This window comes from Nilaparvata lugens, chromosome 10, assembly GCF_014356525.2.
Source record: "Nilaparvata lugens isolate BPH chromosome 10, ASM1435652v1, whole genome shotgun sequence".
In the NCBI taxonomy this organism is placed as follows: domain Eukaryota; kingdom Metazoa; phylum Arthropoda; class Insecta; order Hemiptera; family Delphacidae; genus Nilaparvata; species Nilaparvata lugens.
Genome location: NC_052513.1, coordinates 2,064,607 through 2,085,704, shown reverse-complemented (window position 1 = coordinate 2,085,704; position 21,098 = coordinate 2,064,607). Strand labels below are relative to the sequence as shown.

Below are 21,098 nucleotides of genomic sequence, written 5' to 3'. Positions count from 1 at the left end.
TAGCAGAAGTCTTCAGGGTGATTTACAGCATTTGATTGGAAATTTGGTTAATAATAATTATTCATTAATTAGCATTTGATTAATGCAATTTCCGATTTATTTCCATCTCTAGACATACTTTGTAGGTATATCTTGTAGGTATTGGAGCAGCCCGGCATTACTGAGTGACCCAGCTGATGCCAGTGATCGAACCGATGATATTTAACAAATAACAACGAGATGTAACAGTAATTTCTAGTTTTTTGTGACCCACCTGGTGCCGGCCACCGATCCATCATTCTTGCCGAGTGGGTCATCCAGTTCGACGCCACACCATTGGCCCACCTGGAAGTGGGTGGTGCCCACATAACGCAGCATGCCCGCCTTTGATCCCTGCGAGCTCATAACTATCACTCGATCGCCCACTTTCAGCTCAGCTGATGGGGTGCCGGATGAACCACTGATGCTGCCACGCTGGCTTGCTGCAAACAAACACAATCAAATCTAATCAATTTATTTCCAAGAATGTTACTGTTTGCCATCTTGTGATTACACTGACTACAAGGTGATATCTTATGATTCAGGAATGACAAGAAAAATAGGTACAGTTTACAACAAATTGATAATATTGTATTCAGGAGTGAGGTTTTCCATCCAAAAGTTCGTACCTACACATACAGTAACAATGAGATGATGGATGACACTGTTGTCTACTTGGATGCATTCCTAGGCGTGAGTATAATGACTGTAGCCGAAGTATGTTATTGATTATTTGAAAGGCAAGATACAGCAAATGTTTGAAATATTGTACATGTCATAAGAACTGAATTTAAATAAAAGATTGTTAACTGAATGTTTTCTTCTTCATTTCAAAAACTATAGAAGTACCTTACTATATATATATATATATATTATATATATATATATATATATATATATATATATATATATATATATATATCGATCACCTTTTCTTATTAACTTTGAAAAACTTGAATGAGGTGAGCGGATCCACCTTGAGGCCCAATGCACTATCACGGTTCAAAATGAGAACTTTTTTAGAAATTTCATTTGTTTGGAAATTCGATATTAAACAAATTAGAATTTGTTCAATATTGGAATGAGAACATTGTAGTAAAAATTACCATTTCATCATGTCAATCAATCGATTAGCTTTGAACATAGATCATTTAGGCCTTAGTATGAGAAGATTCGATTATTGTTTGAGAAGCAATGATCGTTATTAGTTTTGATTATTAAGGTTTTTCATCAAGCCTATCTTGAATTTAGTTTGATTGATCTATATAATAGGTGAGGTTAAAGATTATAGTTTAAACCCACAGGCAAAACTTAAATTTACTTTGCTGGTGCCTAGTCACCACTCACAAGGGATTAACTTGACTATATCAATAAACAACCACTACGCGGTACGTATTAAGGCTGTGCAAAGGCTAAAAATAAACTTTCTACTGCTGATATTTTTCAAAGTTTTCCGATTTGTATATCAAGCTATGAAAATGAATAAGTTTTCTCAGGAAAACATTTTTTTCGATCATTCCTTTTTGAGATATGAGCGGCTAAAGTTTAAATTTTTGGGACAAAACATTTCAAATTCATGAAATTTTGAGGATATATTCTTTATTGTATTGTTGATTGAATAAAACTAATTTTTTGTGAAAATATAAATTTTTGAGAAAGTTGTTCAATTTACAAAAAATAAATTAACTAAAAGTTATTTTTAGTAAATCAAATAACTTTCACAAATATTGATATTATCAGAGAGTTTTGAAGAATTAATCATCTAAATCTCATGGATTTATCTCTTACCGAATTTGAAATGTTTTGTCCCAAAAATTTAAACTTTAGGGGCTCATATCTCAAAAAGGAATGATCGGGAAATATGTTTTCCTGAGAAAAAAAAATCATTTTGATAGCTTGATGATATAAAAATCGAAAAACTTTGAAAAATATCACCAGTAGAAAGTTCATTTTTAGCCTTTGCACAGCCTTACCACGAAATAATAACTCTTCGACAATTCAACAAATATCATAGAACTTTCAAATAATTATGTAGAGCTAAATACAGAGTTACTTTTCCAACTTGCGCATGCGTGTCGCTCAAACCCGTGAAGATATGTGACGCTGGTAGTCCCTCACAGTGCCTCATACGTTTGTGTCTATTAGTAATAATAGACAGTAGTCAACAGTAATTGGCTTGAGTTAACAGAAATGTGGAACATAAACGACCTATACCATGGGATATCTACTTATGCTATGTTTTCTCTATGGTGATACTGACTGGACATTCGATGCGCAGTGGCGGGTGTAGCATGCGCAGTAGAGGTGCGCGATGGCGTGGCGGCGACTGGTGACGTCACAGGTCGAGTGGTGGTGACCGGTGGCGGTGCCCCATCAGTGGTGTCCCCCCCTGGCAGCGGTTTCCGCGTCAACCGCGTCAGACGCGAGAACACGCCCTTCTTGCTTTCACACTGGAAGTAGCGGACGCCCGCCACAGAACCGTCATTTTTCCCTGCAACAAACAGAAGAAAATAAATCGAATTAATGATTTTTCATATCCATATATCATACTACACCGACAATTCTCATAAAATGGATCTACAAATCACAAAGAAATAGAAATGTTTTCATTATAAGGTAGCATAGAAGAAAAAATCTGGTGTGGCGCACTAACACAATTTTCCTTGCCGTTATAAAATTGATCACCTGACGCTAGTATTCACGCACATCTCAAGTCTACTATTCAAAGATCTGAGCCAGCTGGTGACAGGACAATAGCGCTGCAGACACACGAAGTCTGCTATCTCTTCATAGTGAATGATTTAATAGAATCAACAGTTGCCAACAGTTTGCAATTGAATAATCACATTTTCTCGAATGTCGAGCTTATTTTCAATTTTAGGTAAAAATGCTACTGAACATTGATTGTAGAGATTTTCATGCTCAATCTTTTCAACTTATTTTTTTTTGTTTAAATTGTATCTGAAGCCTGGTAATTGGGAATCTAAATTCAAATTTTACATAGATGGGGAGGAGCTCCTGAAATTTTTACAGATTTGGGACTTGTGGCAGTTGATAAAGCTTATCAATGACAATTTTAAGTATAAATTTGATTGAAATCATTGGAGCCGTTTTCGAGAAAATTGCGAAAAACCCTGTTTTAGACAGCATTTTTGCCATTTTAGCCGCCATCTTGAATTGCATTTGATCTAAATTGTTCGTGTCAGATCCTTATATTGTAAGCACCTTAAGTTACAAATTTCAAGTCATTCCGTTAATTGGGAGATGAGATATCGTGTACACAGACACACATACACACACACATACAGACCAATACCCAAAAACTACTTTTTTGGACTCAGAGGACCTTGAAACGTATAGAAATTTAGAAGTTGGGGTACCTTAATTTTTTTCGGAAAGCAATACTTTCCTTACCTATGGTAATAGGGCAAGGAAGTAAAAAATTTAAACAAAGTCCAGCATATAATTATGGGGATGTTCATATTATAACATAGTTATGACATGCCTCCCGAATATCATCAGAAACGAGACGGATAGGGTAAAGTTTAAAATCGAGTTGAAAAAGTACCTAATATATTAGAAAACTTATAGTTTTGAAGAATTTTATTGGGGGAACTAGGGATACCTAGTTTCTGAGTATCAGAAACCTACCTTGGCGGTTTTTGTTGCCTTCTATATTTCTTGGTTATATCATGTTTTTAGAATTGAGATTGTTATTTAATATAGATTACGCATTCATATACAATATAATTATATTGTATGTCTTGAATAGAGAACAACCAAGATTCTTAGATACCTTGAGGTTCAAATAAAACAATATAATGTTATAACTATATCCTATTTTAGTAATTAAAATCCTATATAGTGAGATTGACAATTCAATCAGATTCAAAGTGAGTTGAAAAGATGTTGTCAGTTTCATTTATTTGAATCAAAGTATAGCCACAGAATACAGCAGTTATTGAATGATATCAGTATTATAATAAAAGTAAACTATCCGAGCATACACATAATATTTATTAATAGCTACAATAAACTCGAAAATATACAAGAATAAATCCCTAGAATCTTGTTTTCTACAAACATTTCTGGAAATTTTGCAATGATGCAGAGTTGGAAAGGGATAGCCTACCATTCGCTTTGTCTATCGATTTACAAGGATAGCCAAGGATTACCAATAATGTTAATCAAGTACTGACTTCGTACGAATGATTATTACCGATAATTATATCGTATTTAGGATTTAGATAGATGGATAGATAAATATCTTTTATTTTCACTTTACAACATTACAAAAGTGATGTGGGCGAAGTTGAGGCAATAAGAGCCCCCTCTTCCACTTAGGATTTAGGATGTTGACTCATTTGAAAATCAAAAAATGAATAGGATATTACTGTTGAAATCTGTTAAGTAAATATTGATTTAGTGCAACTCAACTGAGAGAACTGCTTCACCAGTACAGTTCAAGTTGTATTGGTTTCAACCAAGAGTCTTAGAGACCTTGGGGTGTTCACGTGAAACAATATAATGTTATAACTATATCCTATTTTAGTAATTAAAATCCTACATAGTGAGATTGACAATTCAATCAGATTCAAGGTGAGTTGAAAAGATGTTGTCAGTTTCATTTATTTGAATCAAACTATAGCCACAAAATAAAGCAGTTATAGAAGTTTACAGCATTATAGTAGTTTTCTCCGCTATAGCCAAAGACCTTGAAGAGATATAGACCCACAATGCCTATGCCTTCTCAATGATAGCTCTTACTTGAAATTCAAGGCCGCCATTGGGGTATTTTAGCACGAGATATTATATCTATATATTTTTAATACTATAGATTACAAAGACATTGGTATGTAATAATCTTATGGGTTGCACCCTCAATGGCCGATTTCAATTCCAAGTACGACACTAGCGCTGCATGTGAGTCTATGCATCTTTAAGGTCTTTGGCTATAGCTTAATGCACTCAAGGCATTATCAGTGGTATTTTAGGTTAGATTTAATAATTTTAATTCTTTTTCATTTCACCTTAGGGTGTGATCACATCGAATTCGTGTATGTGCAAGTGCACGTCGAATCATGCATGAGCCGGAAAACAAAATTTGAAAAGTGCCATTGAAACACGTTGTGACTTGCATGTAGCTGCTCAAACTGAACGCAACCAGCAAGTGCAAGCGTTCAGTGTGAGAGTTCCTATTGCTCTTCCCAGATTTTGTTTCTCATCTGCACTCATAATCAGTCTTGCACTTGTACACATACTCATTCAATTTATTTATTTTATTTCATCCACTGACCTCCTACAAAAGGGGTATATGGATTTGCCAAATTTATACCACAAGAAAATGTGTGCTATCCTCTGTGCTAAACCTCCAACTTGAGGTTTGTAATATTCATTGAACTCCTCCACTGAATATGAACCAATAGACAGCATCTCCCTTCTCAATGTGACCACACCCTGAATAGGGAGAAATTCTACATAACAACATCTCTACGTCATAACACATAATAACTCAATTATATTCAGATTTATTGAACTATTAAAATCTTTCGATACATGATATGATTCAATAAATGCTGATAATTTATCGATGGCATAATAAAGATTTATTCAACTCAACTAATTATTTATACATTGATAGATGCAATATAATTCTCAACTATGAATGATTGGGGGAGGAACAACAGGCTTAAAGCCCAAAACTGTTCCTTTCCCAAATTAAGATAGAAATTGTCCAAAAATAGGTTATGTTCACACTTCATGATTTTCTTCCAATTTTGAGTCCAAAATATTTATAAACTAGGAATTCAGAATTTAGAAAAGTTGAAAACCAAATTAAATAAGAATACTTCACTAAATCATTCATTAAAATATTTCTATATGATATGATTCGATGTTGATAATTTATTTATCACATTGTGTACAAATACTTAACATGAGGAAAGGCACAACAGGCTCATGCCCAAAACTGTCCCATTTCCAATTTATACTATACTGTCCAAATCAAAATGTTGGTTATGTCACTTTTACTTTTCAAAATACAATTTACGCTCTTCAATAATCAGATAAACGAGCAAATTTTGAATCAAATAGATACTATTAGTCTAGAATCAAAAAATCTAGAACAGTAATTTAATTAAAACTCCAAATTGTGAATGAAACTAGAAATTTTTGAGCTAAAAACTTCACACTTTTCAGAAAACCATCTAATTTATCGATGGCATCATCAAGATTTATTCCACTCAAACTATTTATTTATTTATACATTGATAGATACAATATTAATCTCAACTATGAATTATTGGGAAAGGAACAACAGGCGTAAAGCCCAAAACTGTTACTTCCCAAATTTGGATAGGAATTGACCAAAAATAGGTTATGTTCACACTTCATGATTTTCGTCCAATTTTGAGTCCAAAATATTTATAAACTAAGAATTTAGGAAAGTTGAAAACCAAATTAAATAAGAATACTTCACTAAATCATTCATTAAAATCGTTCGATAATGTAATATTCTGTTGATAGTTTACCGATGTAAACGATTGTGAACTATTCAAATATTTGACTCAAACTAGTAGAATCGTTCAATAATATGATGTGATATTGCTAATTCACCGATGATCGAGAACATAACCTATGTTCTTTGACTCAAATAGTAAAACCTTTCAATAATCTTTATTAAATTCTTTATTAATTCATACAAAAAGTACATTATCAAAATGATAGGGAGAGAAAAAATAAGGTATCCTTGTGCTATTCCTCTCCCAAATTTATATAATAGATTTATTTATAAATATGTATTTATCTAATTTCATATAGATAATATTTACCGATGGGATCATCGAGTACGATGCCAGCCCAGTCGCCGGGAGCGAACTGGGTCTCCCCGATGTAGGCGAGTCTCCCCGGCTTGGTTCCCCCCACCCACACCCGGTCACCAATTATAAAGCTGTCTGTGTCCTCAGTCAGCACTATGCTCGAATCTGCAAACAAACAACACCAAATTAGCACTACAATACACTAAAAAATGCAACATTTCAATCAAGATTTATAACTTTGTTTCTAAAAGTTATCCACTCAGCTACATATTTATTTTCTGTTCTGAATATGTTAATTGTTCATTTGTTTCCATTATAATGAAGTGTTAGTATGCAATGGGTCTTGACCTGGCTGGCAATACATTGTCATTTGTGATAAAGAATCAATCAATCAATCATTAAAGATTCCAATTAAAACATAAGTTTCCAATTTCAAGCAGAAACTTGGCGCCATGTTGTGGAAGGGGTTGGCTAGGGGTGATGTGGAGGCCAACATTATTATTATTTAATTAACATATCAATCAAAATTGAGTATTTCCCGAATAAAACATTTTCCTGACCCATTTTTAAAACAGCAGTTCTCTTAAACACAAAAAATCATTGAATAATTCTATCAGAATCTAAAATTATTAGAACAAGAAATCACTCAAAAAATGCAAAACTTCATGAAAATAAGATCAAATTGAGTAGTTTCCAAATAAAACATCATCCTGGCCCATTTTTGAAACAGTAGTTCTCTAAAGCACGGTGGAATTCATCGAATAATTCTATCGAAATCTAGAAGTTTCCATGTAAGTTAAATGTATATAATATATATATATATATATATATATATATATATATATATATATATATATATATATCAAAAGAATCGCCGTGAGGCTTCACTACTTTAAAGAATATCATAGGACAGTATTTGTTTTTCAGTTGTGCATCTATTAATATAATGGATATATGACCCGGTTTCTAAGAAACTTACAAAATCTAATGGACCATTCAGGGTTGTTTTCACAGAGCAAGTTCAAACGGAATCTCAACTTAAACTGGATAAAATCAATGTAATGTTTCGTTTGCTATAATTTGATTCATATTGAAATTGGACCACCAGGTGATTCAATTTAGTTCAAGTTTTCACTGTGCAAATAACACCAGCCTATATTAGATATTTACGTTTAATTGTCCATCAGATTTAATAAGTATCCAAGAAACCGGTACTTAAGCCGTGTCCATACTAAACAAATGTTCGACAAACATGTTTGTTGAAACAAGTTGGGCAAATTTTATTATGTTTGACAAACAATGTTTGCCCGTGGCCAGTGTGGACGCGTCACCAAACAAAATATTGTAAGTGGGGAAAACAGTTTTTTTATGTTTTATAGCAAACACTGAAAATGTTTGGAAAAACAGTAATTTTTTGTTTGACAAATAACGATTATCCAAACTTTAAAAATGTTTGTCCCTGAGCTCTCAAAAAACATGTTTGCTGAACATGTATGTCGAACATTTGTTCAGTGTGGACACGGCTTTACACTAAAATTCCAACAAAAACCTATTAAGCCAGCCAAGACAAGATGGTCATAAGGGATGATATAATTGAATAACTCTTTCTAGTTTTAGAACACACCATCTTAGAAATATAACTGAAAAAATATAATATTCCCTATAAGAATTATCAATATTTCAAGATGTCTACTATCTCAAATGATACATCACGATTTAGACAAATTAAGATACAGACCCGGTTATACAAAAAGTGAGTTAAATTCTAACAGTGATTGAATGACTGCTGAATACCAGGAGAACCAATCAGAGAAGCAAAAGAATTTGATTATCACTTAATTACAGTTGAAATTTGACAGACGTTTGTGCGACCGGGCCACAGTATCATTAAATGATGTTATTCAAGAATTGATTGAAATTCCTAGACTTATACTAATAACATATCCATTCAAATTCTTATTTTTAACAAGACCCCGAAAATGTATACTCTACCTGAAGCTCTTCGTACTCCAGCCTCGCTAAGTCTTCTCAAATCGGCCCACAGAGAGTCTGAGCCCTCTATCAGTGCAAGAGAGAGAGAGAGAGACATAGATTCCCAGACGAGAGAGAGAAAGAGAGTGCAGCAAGCCAACCACAGCACAAAACAAGCCACAAACAGACAAACAACAGAAAACATTCACATGCAAGAAGTAGAAAAGAAATACATGAAATGTGACAAAACAGACATAAAAATGAAATGAGAACCAGTGAAAACAGGCATTTTATACACATTCACAAGTAAAAAATAGATGAGATACCAAAATATTTATGAATAGAAAGTGGAAAATGAGATAAACTATTTAACTAAGGCAATTTGAATACTCAGTCATGAATAAAAGATAGAGAGACATATATACAATATGAATAAAATGCAATGAAATATAAGAGAGAAGAATATAAAAGCATTTGCAATACAAATACACATACCACATTCATGAAATATAATTTTGGGGGGAATGAGGATGGCTACTAACGCCAGGTCAAGTGTGTCGAACATGTGTGAACTACCGAATGTTCGTCATACATGTTGTGTCATCAGCTAAAGGATTCGAACAAAATTGTTCGAGGTCACGTTTTTGTATCTTCAATTGTTTTGTTATTTTCTATTGGCTGGTTGCTGGTTGCATTGTATTTGAGATTAATCTCTACATAAAAATGAATGTCTGTTTGTGTGTTAGTTTGTTTATTCCCTATAGACTCGAAAACTACTTGACAGAACGGCATGAAACTTTGGGAATATGTTGTGTGAATATTGTGGATGGTTTCTAACCAGAAATTTTAATAGGGGGGCTAATAATAATTTTTATTAATTCATTTTACAGACCTATGTTTTCGAAATTGTCGGCCGAGCGGCTAACGTAGCACGGGAAGATCATCATGATTTAAGATCATGTTGTGATAATATTATTTAGCATCTAAACTTACCAGCGGTAATAAACACTTCACTCTGTGATAAAATTGTGTACTGGTATTAAAACGGTAGTTTTAAGCACATAGAAAGTACGTATTGAGATGTAAATGAAAATATTGATTGTAAATAAATAAATTTCATGATTCACCAAATAAAGTCAAGTGTGACATGAGATACATTGACTTTTTGGCGGTACGAAGTTCGCCGGGTAAGCCAGTTACTTTATAATAATCACTATTATTTATTACTTTATCATTATAATTTGTAATTTTCCAGTGGTTTATCTATTGATATTGTGGCTCATTTCATGTTAGAAGCTGCTATCAAACAGCTGTTTTTCATTCGAAACCTTTCGAGTGAATGTCTTTTGTTCGAAGACATGTCCGTTCACACATGCTCGACACACTTGTCGATAGTGGCCACACTAATTACAAAAAAAAAAATCATTAAAAGAATGCTTTTCATACAATTTACTAGGAATAAAGTCCCAATCTTCCCACCTTTTTACCACAATCATCCTGGACTAAAGTGAAACCCCGTTCCTTGAGATAAATACACTGATTGAACAAAATGAGCCAAAGAGCAATTCCAATCCCTCAGTTATGAAAAATGCATGAAATGATTCCACCAACAAGCAAAAGAATGACTATGAAAACTGAAACATTTTGAAGGCCAATATACTTATACAGCTAAAACTCATCTAAAATTTTTAAAAACCAAACATTTCAAAGAACGATAGTTGATTACGGACGTGGTTTAATTTGAACTTCAAAAACACACATATAGATCGTGGGTGGTTCACATTTTAGTTAGTTCACTCTCACATCAGTTTTCAAGACTTTTATCACAATTTTGTATTGGTTTTAGGTTTTTTAAAAACCACTATCTGATGTAAGTTCCTAACTTGGAAACTGATGCTAATTTGGAATTCAAACAATAGAACAGACATTCGAGTCACTCATTAAATTTAATAACGTTAATATTCGGAATACACATAAGCTCTCCATTATAACTCGAAAACTGTTGATGATTTGAAAATCAAACAAAGCAAGGAATACTTCATATTTTACGCTATAATTTACAGTTAAATCAACAACTTTTGAAGGTTCAAAAGGTGTCTCTCCTTCTTTGAAATATGTCAATAAACTGAGCAAACATACAGTTGAAACTCTAGATAGAATTGCAAACAAACTACAGTGGGGTCCACGTTATAATGGCAGTGGAGAAAGATGGGAGAACAGCGTTACCTATTCTCTGCCTTGCCACTGCCTTCTATAGAAGATAGCTGTTCCCAGTATATCTGATATGATGTCAACTGTTCATTCTTGTTCAAAATAATCAATTATATTTTATTCGTCAAGAAAATATATTTTTAAACGATTGTGTTGTAAATTCTCATAATTGAGACTTAATATTTTGTAGTTATATTTCTACATTGTTAAAAACGACCTGGTAAAGTTGTGGAGCTAGAAAAGGATAGCGGTATCTTCTTGGTCGAATGATAGACAAGAATAGCAACAACTATTTTAATAGAATACTGCCATTATAGCGTTGACCTCACTATAGACCCAAAAAAGTAATAACAAACACATGCAAATAAAAAATAAAGACATCAGGTAACACATTGCTGATATTTGAGCATTCATGTAGGTGTGTCGTGTCTACATGTATCATATCACCACACTTTTGTACTCTTTTTGTGTGGAATATGTAATCGTGCAACCTGATACATTGTGATACATGCTTGAACAAACAGTAGAAAAACTAGACCCAGAAAACTTATAGAGTTCAAGTGCCCAAGAATTGATAGAGAATAATTAAGACGAAATTGAAGGGTTGAGCAAGATATGGTAGAACAAATCTTCAGTGCGATTTCAGCCAAACAGTTTCTCAGTTCATTTAATGATTGAAATACTTCATTTATAGAATTATCAATATTTAAAGGTAGAATATTATTTTATCAAGTTTGTATTTGTTTATCAAATATAATACTCACTTTTTATCCTAATTAAATTATTCCAAATAGAAACTAGCTAGTATAAACATTTCTTGACTAGAAATTTTGTTAATATTTGATGCTAAGTAGATCTAGACTTATTTCGGACTGGATTAATCATCCATGTTTGGGAGAGAAATATTCAAGGTTCCCTGAGTTTTCTCTTTCAATAATTTTCAAGATGAATGCTTGATCATTTTAAATATATGTAAGTAAATTAATTGATGAATAAGGAGATCAATAAATGAAAGGAAAAAGACTAACTGGATGGAAATTGGAAAAATTATAAATTTCAAATGGACTGAGAAATCAACAATAAGAAGTACTCTTGTGCTCTAGTGCCGTTTTCACAGTGCCAGTTGAAACGAATTTTAATTTTTAACTGGATTAAATCCATATCAAGTTTCTTTTGTTATAATGTGTTATAAACTCTACATTTTGAGTTTAGGCCATCAGTTGATTCAATACAGTTTAAGCTTTGATTGTGCAAACTGCCCAAACGGATCAAACTTGTAAGCTATTTGAATAATATACTTGAAAGAAAGAAGCTAGCAAACTTGAAAATAACCTTTTCCTCCAGCTCTAAAGTGCTTACTTTACTCCCTGGAACATAGTACTGAAGTGTCACTTTTTTGCTCTCGGGAGGAAAAAACAGGAAAACTCCCTAGAAAGTAAAAGTGACTCCATTTAAATAGCATGGGAAGCATCTCTATTTTAAAAACGTACATTTGAAATAGGTTAGAAGGTCTAAGCTCAAATGAGGAAGCATATAGAGTAGTCATTAAACCAGCTAAATTCAATATCTCATCCAGACATTTGATCAATATATGAAATTTATGCTTGTATGCTAAAATTATTACTAACTTCATATCACTATACTAAAAAAATGTATAAATATTTTTTTTATTCCATGTTATTCAAAATACCAGCCAACGAATATTCCTCATTAACTAATCAAATTTGAAACGGGAACTTCATCATAGTTGTAGTTGTGGCGGCCATTGTTGTTATAACTTTTGCTGACAGATAGCGCATAGCGCTGTCAGCGGAGAACTGAGATTACAAGCCAGCCCAGCTGTTAACGTTTTAGATTATGTTGTAACACATTGTTTGGTCACGTAAGTTTTAAAAAAATTATTTTATTTGCAGTTTTTATAAAAATGTAGGTGGAGGAAAAGTGTTGTGTATATTATCACGAATGAAAAATGTTTTTTCTCCCTCAGGAAAATTGTTGCCCTCGGCTTCGCCTCGAGCTTCAAACTTTTTCCTCAGGGAGAAAAAACATCACTTTTCACTCTAGATATACAAGAGTATAACTATTACTTGCTCGACCCTTCAATTTCTTAATTATGACAACTTTCATAAGATTTATTCATGGCATAGAGAGCTGAAAATACATGGAGAATTGATGAATATTGTGAAGAAAGACAAGGAAATAGATGAAAATTGTACAGGAAGAATACTTACTTGATGACTTTCGGTCGTAGCTCTGCTTTCTTTCACTGGTGGGAAAATTCATCATTTCATCTATTCATACCACCAGCAACATCAAGCATCAACATGAAAACATGCAACATAACACACACACAATAGCATGAATCAACATGAAAGAAGAGCAACATACACAGATAAAAAAATCACGATACAAAAGAAAGAGGATGATGTGCACACCAGACATAATGAACTATAGACACTAGAAACAAGTGTATGAAACAGAAAAATGATCAAAGAAGGGTAATAACTAGAAAGAAAAGTAGGAAATAGCAACATACACAGACAAAATATTTCATGATACAAATGAGAGAGAATGATGTGCATACCAAACATAAACAACTATAGACACTACAAACAAGTGTATGAAACAGAAAAATGATCAAAGAAGGATCATTACTAGAAAGAAAAGTGGGAAATAGAGATATACGTTCATGAAACTGAAGCATTAGAGAAAAGATAGCATAAGAAGATATCCCATGGTATAGGGCGTTTATGTTCCAAATTACACTGTTAACTCATGCCGATAGTACTAGTAGAAATTGGCGTGAAACTATGTGACGCTGGTAGTCCCTCATGGCTAGTTACAGACACATCGATTTTTGGACGTACGGTTTTTGCCGTCCTCATACTCTATTAGATTGAACAGATGATGTTTGTAAAGTTCCGTTCAATCTAGTAGAATTCATAAGGACGGCAAAATATCGTCCTAAAATCGATGTGTGTGTAACTGGCTTTACTGTGCCGTTCTTATGGTGCGTACAGATATACGCGCCGCGAACATGAGCAATTCACTTTTAATCAGCTGACTATATCTGTATTTTTACAGAAACCGTATAGACATAGATATAAAAAGGTTGGCATCAGCTGATTTAAAGTGAATTGCTCATGTTCGCGGCGCGTAAATCTGTACGCACCTTTATACGCGCCGCGAACATGAGCAATTCACTTTTAATCAGCTGATGCCAAGCTTTTTATATCTACATCTTATACCATTTCTGTGAAAATACAGATATAGTCAGCTGATTAAAAGTGAATTGCTCATGTTCGCGACGCGTATATCTGTACGCACCTTTATACGCGCCGCGAACATGAGCAATTCACTTTTTATCAACTTATTCACTTTAATCAGATAATGCCAAGCTTTTTATATCTATTATCTTATACCGTTTCTGTAGAAATACAGATATAGTCAGCCGATTAAAAGTGAAATTGCTCATGTTCGTGGCGCGTATATCTGTACGCACCCTTACACTCTCATCCGGTACAGTAATAATAGACAGTAGTCGACAGTAATCGGCTTGAGATAACACAGAATCGGCTTGAAGTTTGGATTATAAACGACCTGTACCATGGGATATCTTCTATCCTATCTTTGACAGAAGTAAGGGAAAAAGGTTTGTGTAATAGGTAGAATACTATAAAGGTAGGGGATTAGAGGATGATCGAGTAGGCTATGGTAAATGGTAAACGGAGCAGAGGAGCTGTGCATACAAGAACATTCAAGTGGATAGCAAATACCTTCTATTTCTATAACCATACACGAAGAGCTACACATGATAGCATACACATTCACAAAAAATATGTGTAACTAGGTGGAATAGAATCTTACAATAGATAACTCCATGATAGAAACATACACACTACACAGAACAAAGAAATTGAAAGTAAGGAAATATTAGTATGATGTAAAAAAAACAGCTTAGTGCAATTTGTACAAATATGAAGAAATGAAACTAAAATACTACGAATCATATCTACACATGAAATAACAAGATACTAGTACCTCATACACATGAAAACTACGTATTTAATGTGAGGTCCTCGTTAACAAAACCCGTGCATGAAAATCAAATAATGAATTTGTGCAAGAGGGGAATGATAACAATCTCTAATTATTAATAATCTCTAATTATTGAAGGACAGGCTTGAATTTATTCACCAAATGATATCCGAATCATAAAAATTATCAGGAAAGCTAATAAATATGTACTTTACTTAGATTTACTCGAAAAAAACATCTTAATCATTATATTTCCAGATTCTAGAGCATCTTCGTCAAATTTCTCCAAGAATATTCTTCCGAATCAACCGATAGTTTGAATTTTATTTTATGCAAACATTATGGAAATTCTGCATTGCTTTACTGTAAACTATTGATGATTGAATAAGCTAAACTAAGCTATATTTTGTTCTCCAATATTGACATTGAATTTACGTTCAACCCCAAAAGGTAAAACGTTTTACAAACATTTAATCAATCTGAAATAACGAATGGGAACTAAACTGTACTAGTTCATATTCTACCACACAACATCAAGCATATACAACATACAACTACTATACATTAACGAAAATATCCCAAAAATTCAATAGCCATGACAATGAAACATGATGATCTTTTTTCTCTTTCTGTCAAATCCTGTACTTACCAGTACTTATTTTCTTTTTGGCTAAATCATCACTGAGCTTCTGAATGGTGCTGTTAGTCCCATCTGTGCAAAAAGGACAGAAAACGAAAGCCATGCATCAGAGTGAGTTAGTAGAGACGAACACAAGAAATTCAGTGCAAAAATGATAAGAAATGAAAATAAAATAATCAGAGAAGTTTTCGAAACATTGTACTGTTCTTGGAGGAAATAGAAAGAGTATAGCTTTAAGAAGAATAGAACAGAAAAGCTTAGATACTGGAGGAATATCGCAGATTGTAATCTTATTTTATACAACAGAGAGATCCAGATAAAAGGAGAGTATTCAGCGAGAAATTTGATTTTTGAAATAAAAACTGGAATACTGTTTCAAAAATAATATTGACCGCAGATTATTTTGAAGAACCTACACAGCTAGTAGATAAGCTCTTACATGTTTCTTTCCATTACAAACTGCTTGTTAATAATCACTTTTGAATACTTAAATTACGACATAGCAGTCTGATTTTTATAAATAAAACCTACTCACAAACGTGAGTAGAAGCTAATAGCTTTTATTTATAAAAATCAGACTGCTATGCGTGGTAATTTAAGTATTCAAAATAAGATAAGCATTGGCATAATTAATTAATCATTATGACTCGTAAATTTAAATATTCATAAATGGACAGATACAGCAATTGCAGTGATAGATTCCAATTGGAATACATAGTTTCGAAATTATATTGAAATAAAGGCAGATTTTTTTTAAAATCCTACACAGCTAATAATAATGAGTAGATAAGCATTGGCCATGGGTAGTAAATTAAGATAAGCATTCTTCTTGTATGAGAGATACATCCTTCTAACCAAGACTTCAAAAATCCAGAGTAATAATATTCATAGATGTGCAAAAAGATTTATGAAGATATTTATTACAGTCTCAAAACAAGTCAAAATTTGCATAGAACTGCTAAAGCAACCAGATCTGAATACATACTAATCAGAACTTGAGGCAGTTTTTAAGCGGTCAAGTTTAATTGGAAAAAGTGCGCGGTTTGATATAAAAGTGAATAATTTTCAAGCAACAAGTGTGGGCGAATAATCGGAAACCGGAACACGTTTCTGAAACCGGAACACGATGACATGTTTCGAAACAGCGATCATTTTAACATGATTAAAGTCAGAGCAACAAATGATACTAATCTTGACAAGGATACTGATCTTTGAGTTCACCATGTTTTTTTACTAACATTTCAACAAAGATTCTATTCTTGATCCTGGTTGGTAGACTACAACCCACGGCAAAGTCTTCTGAATCAAAAAGTATCTATCCTACTCAGAAAGTGTAGAATGTAAGTATTTTAGTATAGAATGTAGTATTCTCACATTCTATACTCTCTGATCCTACAATGCATTCACTCAATTAATTTATTTACAACAATATGGGAGCATACGGGAAACCCCAAAAATTGCTCCCAAGTCACTCAAGTCAGCTTCCCTTAGAGACGTTTACATTAGTCACGTTTCCTTGAATTCAAGTTGTCTTGAATTCGTGTGGAATTAACGTTTTTTGCAAACTTGAAGTCAAGTTTACAAGAACAGACACTTGAATCCACTATACAAATGTGGACCCTTATTCAATTTTTTTTATATATTCAAGTAGATGTTGAACATGTTTGACTTGAAACTTGAAGGTACAAACCAGCCTATAAATGGGAAAATGAAATTAAAACAATTGTCAGTCAATGATAAATGTTTAAAAACAACTAACTAAAAAAGTTTGATGCAGATGAAGAAGAAACTCTGAGACTAATTAGATTTTTAACTTCATAATTATATACTTTTGAGGTTATGAAAACTTCACTTCAAGTTTCCAATATCGCTCATCCAACTCAAACGTTAAAGATACTTAAATTTAAGGAAAATTGACCAATGTAAACGCAGCTTTATAGATAATAACATCATGTTGCGTTTCCCATGTTGAAAGGTTAAATGAATTCTACTATAGATCGGAGAGTGTTCCATCCTAATTTTCATAAATGAAGTGAAAAAAAATATTGATCGAAAAGTGTTTCATCCCATTTCTGATAATTGAATTGAATACAACTATAGATCAAGAAATGTTTCATAAGTTATAATTTAAAATTGTTTCGGTGGTATTTAATTTCTGAGCTAACCTCAGTTTTGTACTTTAATTAATTTTGAACATTAAGTACCTAATTCTCATCAAAATTCTACCTATTCTTATTTGCAATAGGAAGACATAACTTGTGGCCAATTCATACTCAATCGTCCTTTATTCAAAAAATCTGGTGTGGCGCACTCACACAACTTTCCTTGCCGTTATGAGAATTGATCACCTGACGCTAGTGTTCCCGCGAATCTCAAGTCTACTATTCAAAGATTTGAGCCAGCTGGTGACAGGGCAATAACGCTGAAGACACACGAGGTATGCTTTCTCTTCATAGTGAATCATTTAATTTAATAGAATCAACAGTTGCCATCAGTTTGAAATTGGATGATCACATTTTCTCGAATTTCGAGCTTATTTTTAATTTAAGGTGAAAATGTTACTGAACATTAATTGTAGAGATTCTCATGCTGAATCTTTTCCACTCGAAATTTTTTGTTTAAATTGTATCTGAAGCCTGATAATTGAGAATCTGAAATCAAACTTTGCATAGATGAGGCGGAGCTCCTGAAATTTTTACAGATATGGGACTTAAGGCAGTTGATAGAGCTTATCGATGACTATTTCAGGTATAACTTTAATCAAAATCGTTGGAGCCGTTTTCGAGAAAATCGCAAAAAAACTGTTTTTGACATTTTCGCCATTTTAGCCGCCATCTTGAATCGCATTTGATCGAAATTGTTCGTGTCTGATCCTTATATTGTAAGGACCTTACGTTCCAAATTTCAAGTCATTCCGTTAATTGGGAGATGAGATATCGTGTACACAGACGCACATACACACACACACACACACACACACACACACTTTTTTGGACTCAGGGGACCTTGAAACGTATAGAAATTTAGAAATTGGGGTACCTTAATTTTTTTCGGAAAGCAATACTTTCCTTACCTATGATAATAGGGCAAGGAAAGTAAAAATGTGATAATTCCGATTCAATAACTGTGCCAGTTTTGAAAAGATGTGATAATCCGTCCCCTTTTCAAAAAATGTGATAATTTCAATTCAACAGTACTGCCCATTTTAAAAAGAAAGATCCGTTTCCGAAACGCGCCAAAATTACCGCCCGCACGCCGCTGACGTAGCAAATGAGTTGAGCAGGTTGAAACGGTAGGCTTCACACTGACGCTGCCCGCTGCCGCCTCCCACACTGTCACAACTTGAGGACTTGCAAGTCCGACTTGTAAATCAAGTCCAAATCGCCACCTTGGGCCATCACAACAACAACATTGGAGGTGGGCGTTGAAGCCACAACTAGAAGTTAAATTCATCTATAACAGTTTTTTCATCAACGGTTCAACTGGTTTATCCTCTCAAAGTTTCCTGAAAGACAATTGAAATGAGAGATTGATTGTGTCGTCTTCTAGAAATTCATTTATTAAGGCTGTGCAAAGGCTAAAAATAAACTTTCTACTCGTGGTATTTTTCAAAGTTTTTCGATTTGTATATCATCAAGCTATCAAAATGAAAAAGTTTTCTCAGGAAAACATTTTTTTCTGATCATTACTTTTTGAGATATGAACGCCTAAAGTTCAAATTTTTGGGACAGAACATTCCAAATTCGGTAAGATATGAATCCATGAGATTTGGAGGATGGATTTGTCAACTTTAGGCGTTCATATCTTAAAAAGTAATGATCAGAAAAAAATGTTTTCCTGAGAAAACTTTTTCATTTTGATATCTTAATGATATACAAATTGAAAAACTTTCAAAAATATCACGAGTAGAAAGTTTATTTTTAGCCATTGCACAGCCTTAATGAGATTTTTTTGATACAATGATGGAAGAGAGCGGTCGATATTGCCAATAGCATTTTTTTAATCTTTATTAAAATTTAAAATACCAATTTGAGATCATAATGCAGTATATACTGATAAAATATCCTATATTTGAGATCACATTCTATTAGATATCATAAAATCTCAGTACCTATAATTTTTTTAATTATAATTTTTGAAATGCATTATTTTTGATGCATTGATAACCGCTGGCTTAATATTACTCTCCTACAAAAAAGTAAGTGCGTTTCCAGTTTCCACACACACAAGGATTTTGCGATGACATTTTACCAACACGACACCCATAGTATAGTATCAATCTTCTGACTAACAGAGATTGAACTTAAATTGAATTATTGTACTTCAGAGGAACTGCTATGAATGTTATTCGAGAAGCTAATGTTTTTTTTCAACTATATTCTGAACGATTTTATCGAGAATACTTAGTAAAGTGTTCCTATAACACAAAGATTAGTAACATAGAATACTAAAGCATGGTTTCCAACCAATGAAACGAGTTGAAGACAGTCCTACAATCCAAACGCCTTCTGATTGGCTGGCACTCCCACTAACTCTCCATCGAAACGCTTCCTATTGGTCCTCGCATTTTTAGTTCCCCACTCCAAAATTCACAAGTTCTTACACTAGTTCCCCATCTTGCTACAGATGGCAGCACTTCATGGGCCAGTTTCTACTGTTTGCTTCTGTAGAATCAAATTTTAAGAAATGAACCAAATTTTGATGTTTGAATCAAACTCGACGTTTGGGATTGATACTCAATTCGATCAATATTAGGCCTACCTCAGATTCTAAAAGCAAGAGTGACATATTACAACAAACGGGTAAAACCTATCTGGGGGCATGGAACGGTCAAGAGAGAACAATACCCCTCCTTCAACGCTGGTTGAATGGGAAACAATAACTGTCAACCCATGTCAATGCTCACCCAATATCAAACAATAGATCTCTTAATGCCCCCATCCAGATAGGTTTAGCAGCATAAAATATATTTTCAAAACCTACTCCAAAATCCACCACTCGACAACTTACAACTCGACATAATTATCGTTTAAAAAATATCAATTAGTACAAGGAAATTAGTTCTTTGATAATTAGAATAGGCTCAAAACTGTGTTCCAAAGCGATGGAATTCAACTATTTCTTCTAAATTTAATGAGAATGACTTGAAATTCTGTTTTGAAACAATATGTACATCTTAACCTGATACGAGTTATAAAATCGTTATACTAAAATCATTTATTGCGTGAAACACACCATTCAATTGCAGGGTTTTTGGTTTCTGCCACACGACGAACATAATATCCTTTGATTAGAAATTCGATTGTACATAAATAAAAACTGGTATATGCTTTCACGGTTTAGATCTTTTTCGCATCTTGATAAGCTCTGCAGGAACTCAATTTTACACCGAAAGATACAGA

At 33.4% G+C, this 21,098-nt stretch overlaps 1 protein-coding gene across 20 annotated transcripts in view; it reads right to left on the bottom strand.

The window, feature by feature from the left end:
* LOC111052030 (CAP-Gly domain-containing linker protein 2) overlaps positions 1 to 21,098 on the bottom strand; it is a 107,282-nt gene that overhangs the window by 34,082 nt on the left and 52,102 nt on the right. For 9 of the 20 annotated variants that reach the window (XM_039436073.1, XM_039436074.1, XM_039436075.1 and 6 more), the window contains exons 3-8: positions 15,706 to 15,768; positions 13,250 to 13,309; positions 8,829 to 8,894; positions 6,849 to 7,001; positions 2,279 to 2,509; positions 254 to 461 (exon numbers count right to left, since the gene is read on the bottom strand). In XM_039436073.1, the coding sequence (XP_039292007.1) occupies positions 254 to 461; positions 2,279 to 2,509; positions 6,849 to 7,001; positions 8,829 to 8,894; positions 13,250 to 13,309; positions 15,706 to 15,768 (781 nt within the window). The remainder of the gene's footprint in view (positions 1 to 253; positions 462 to 2,278; positions 2,510 to 6,848; positions 7,002 to 8,828; positions 8,895 to 13,249; positions 13,310 to 15,705; positions 15,769 to 21,098) is intronic. The other 11 variants (XM_039436083.1, XM_039436082.1, XM_039436086.1 and 8 more) reach the window with 5 other exon arrangements.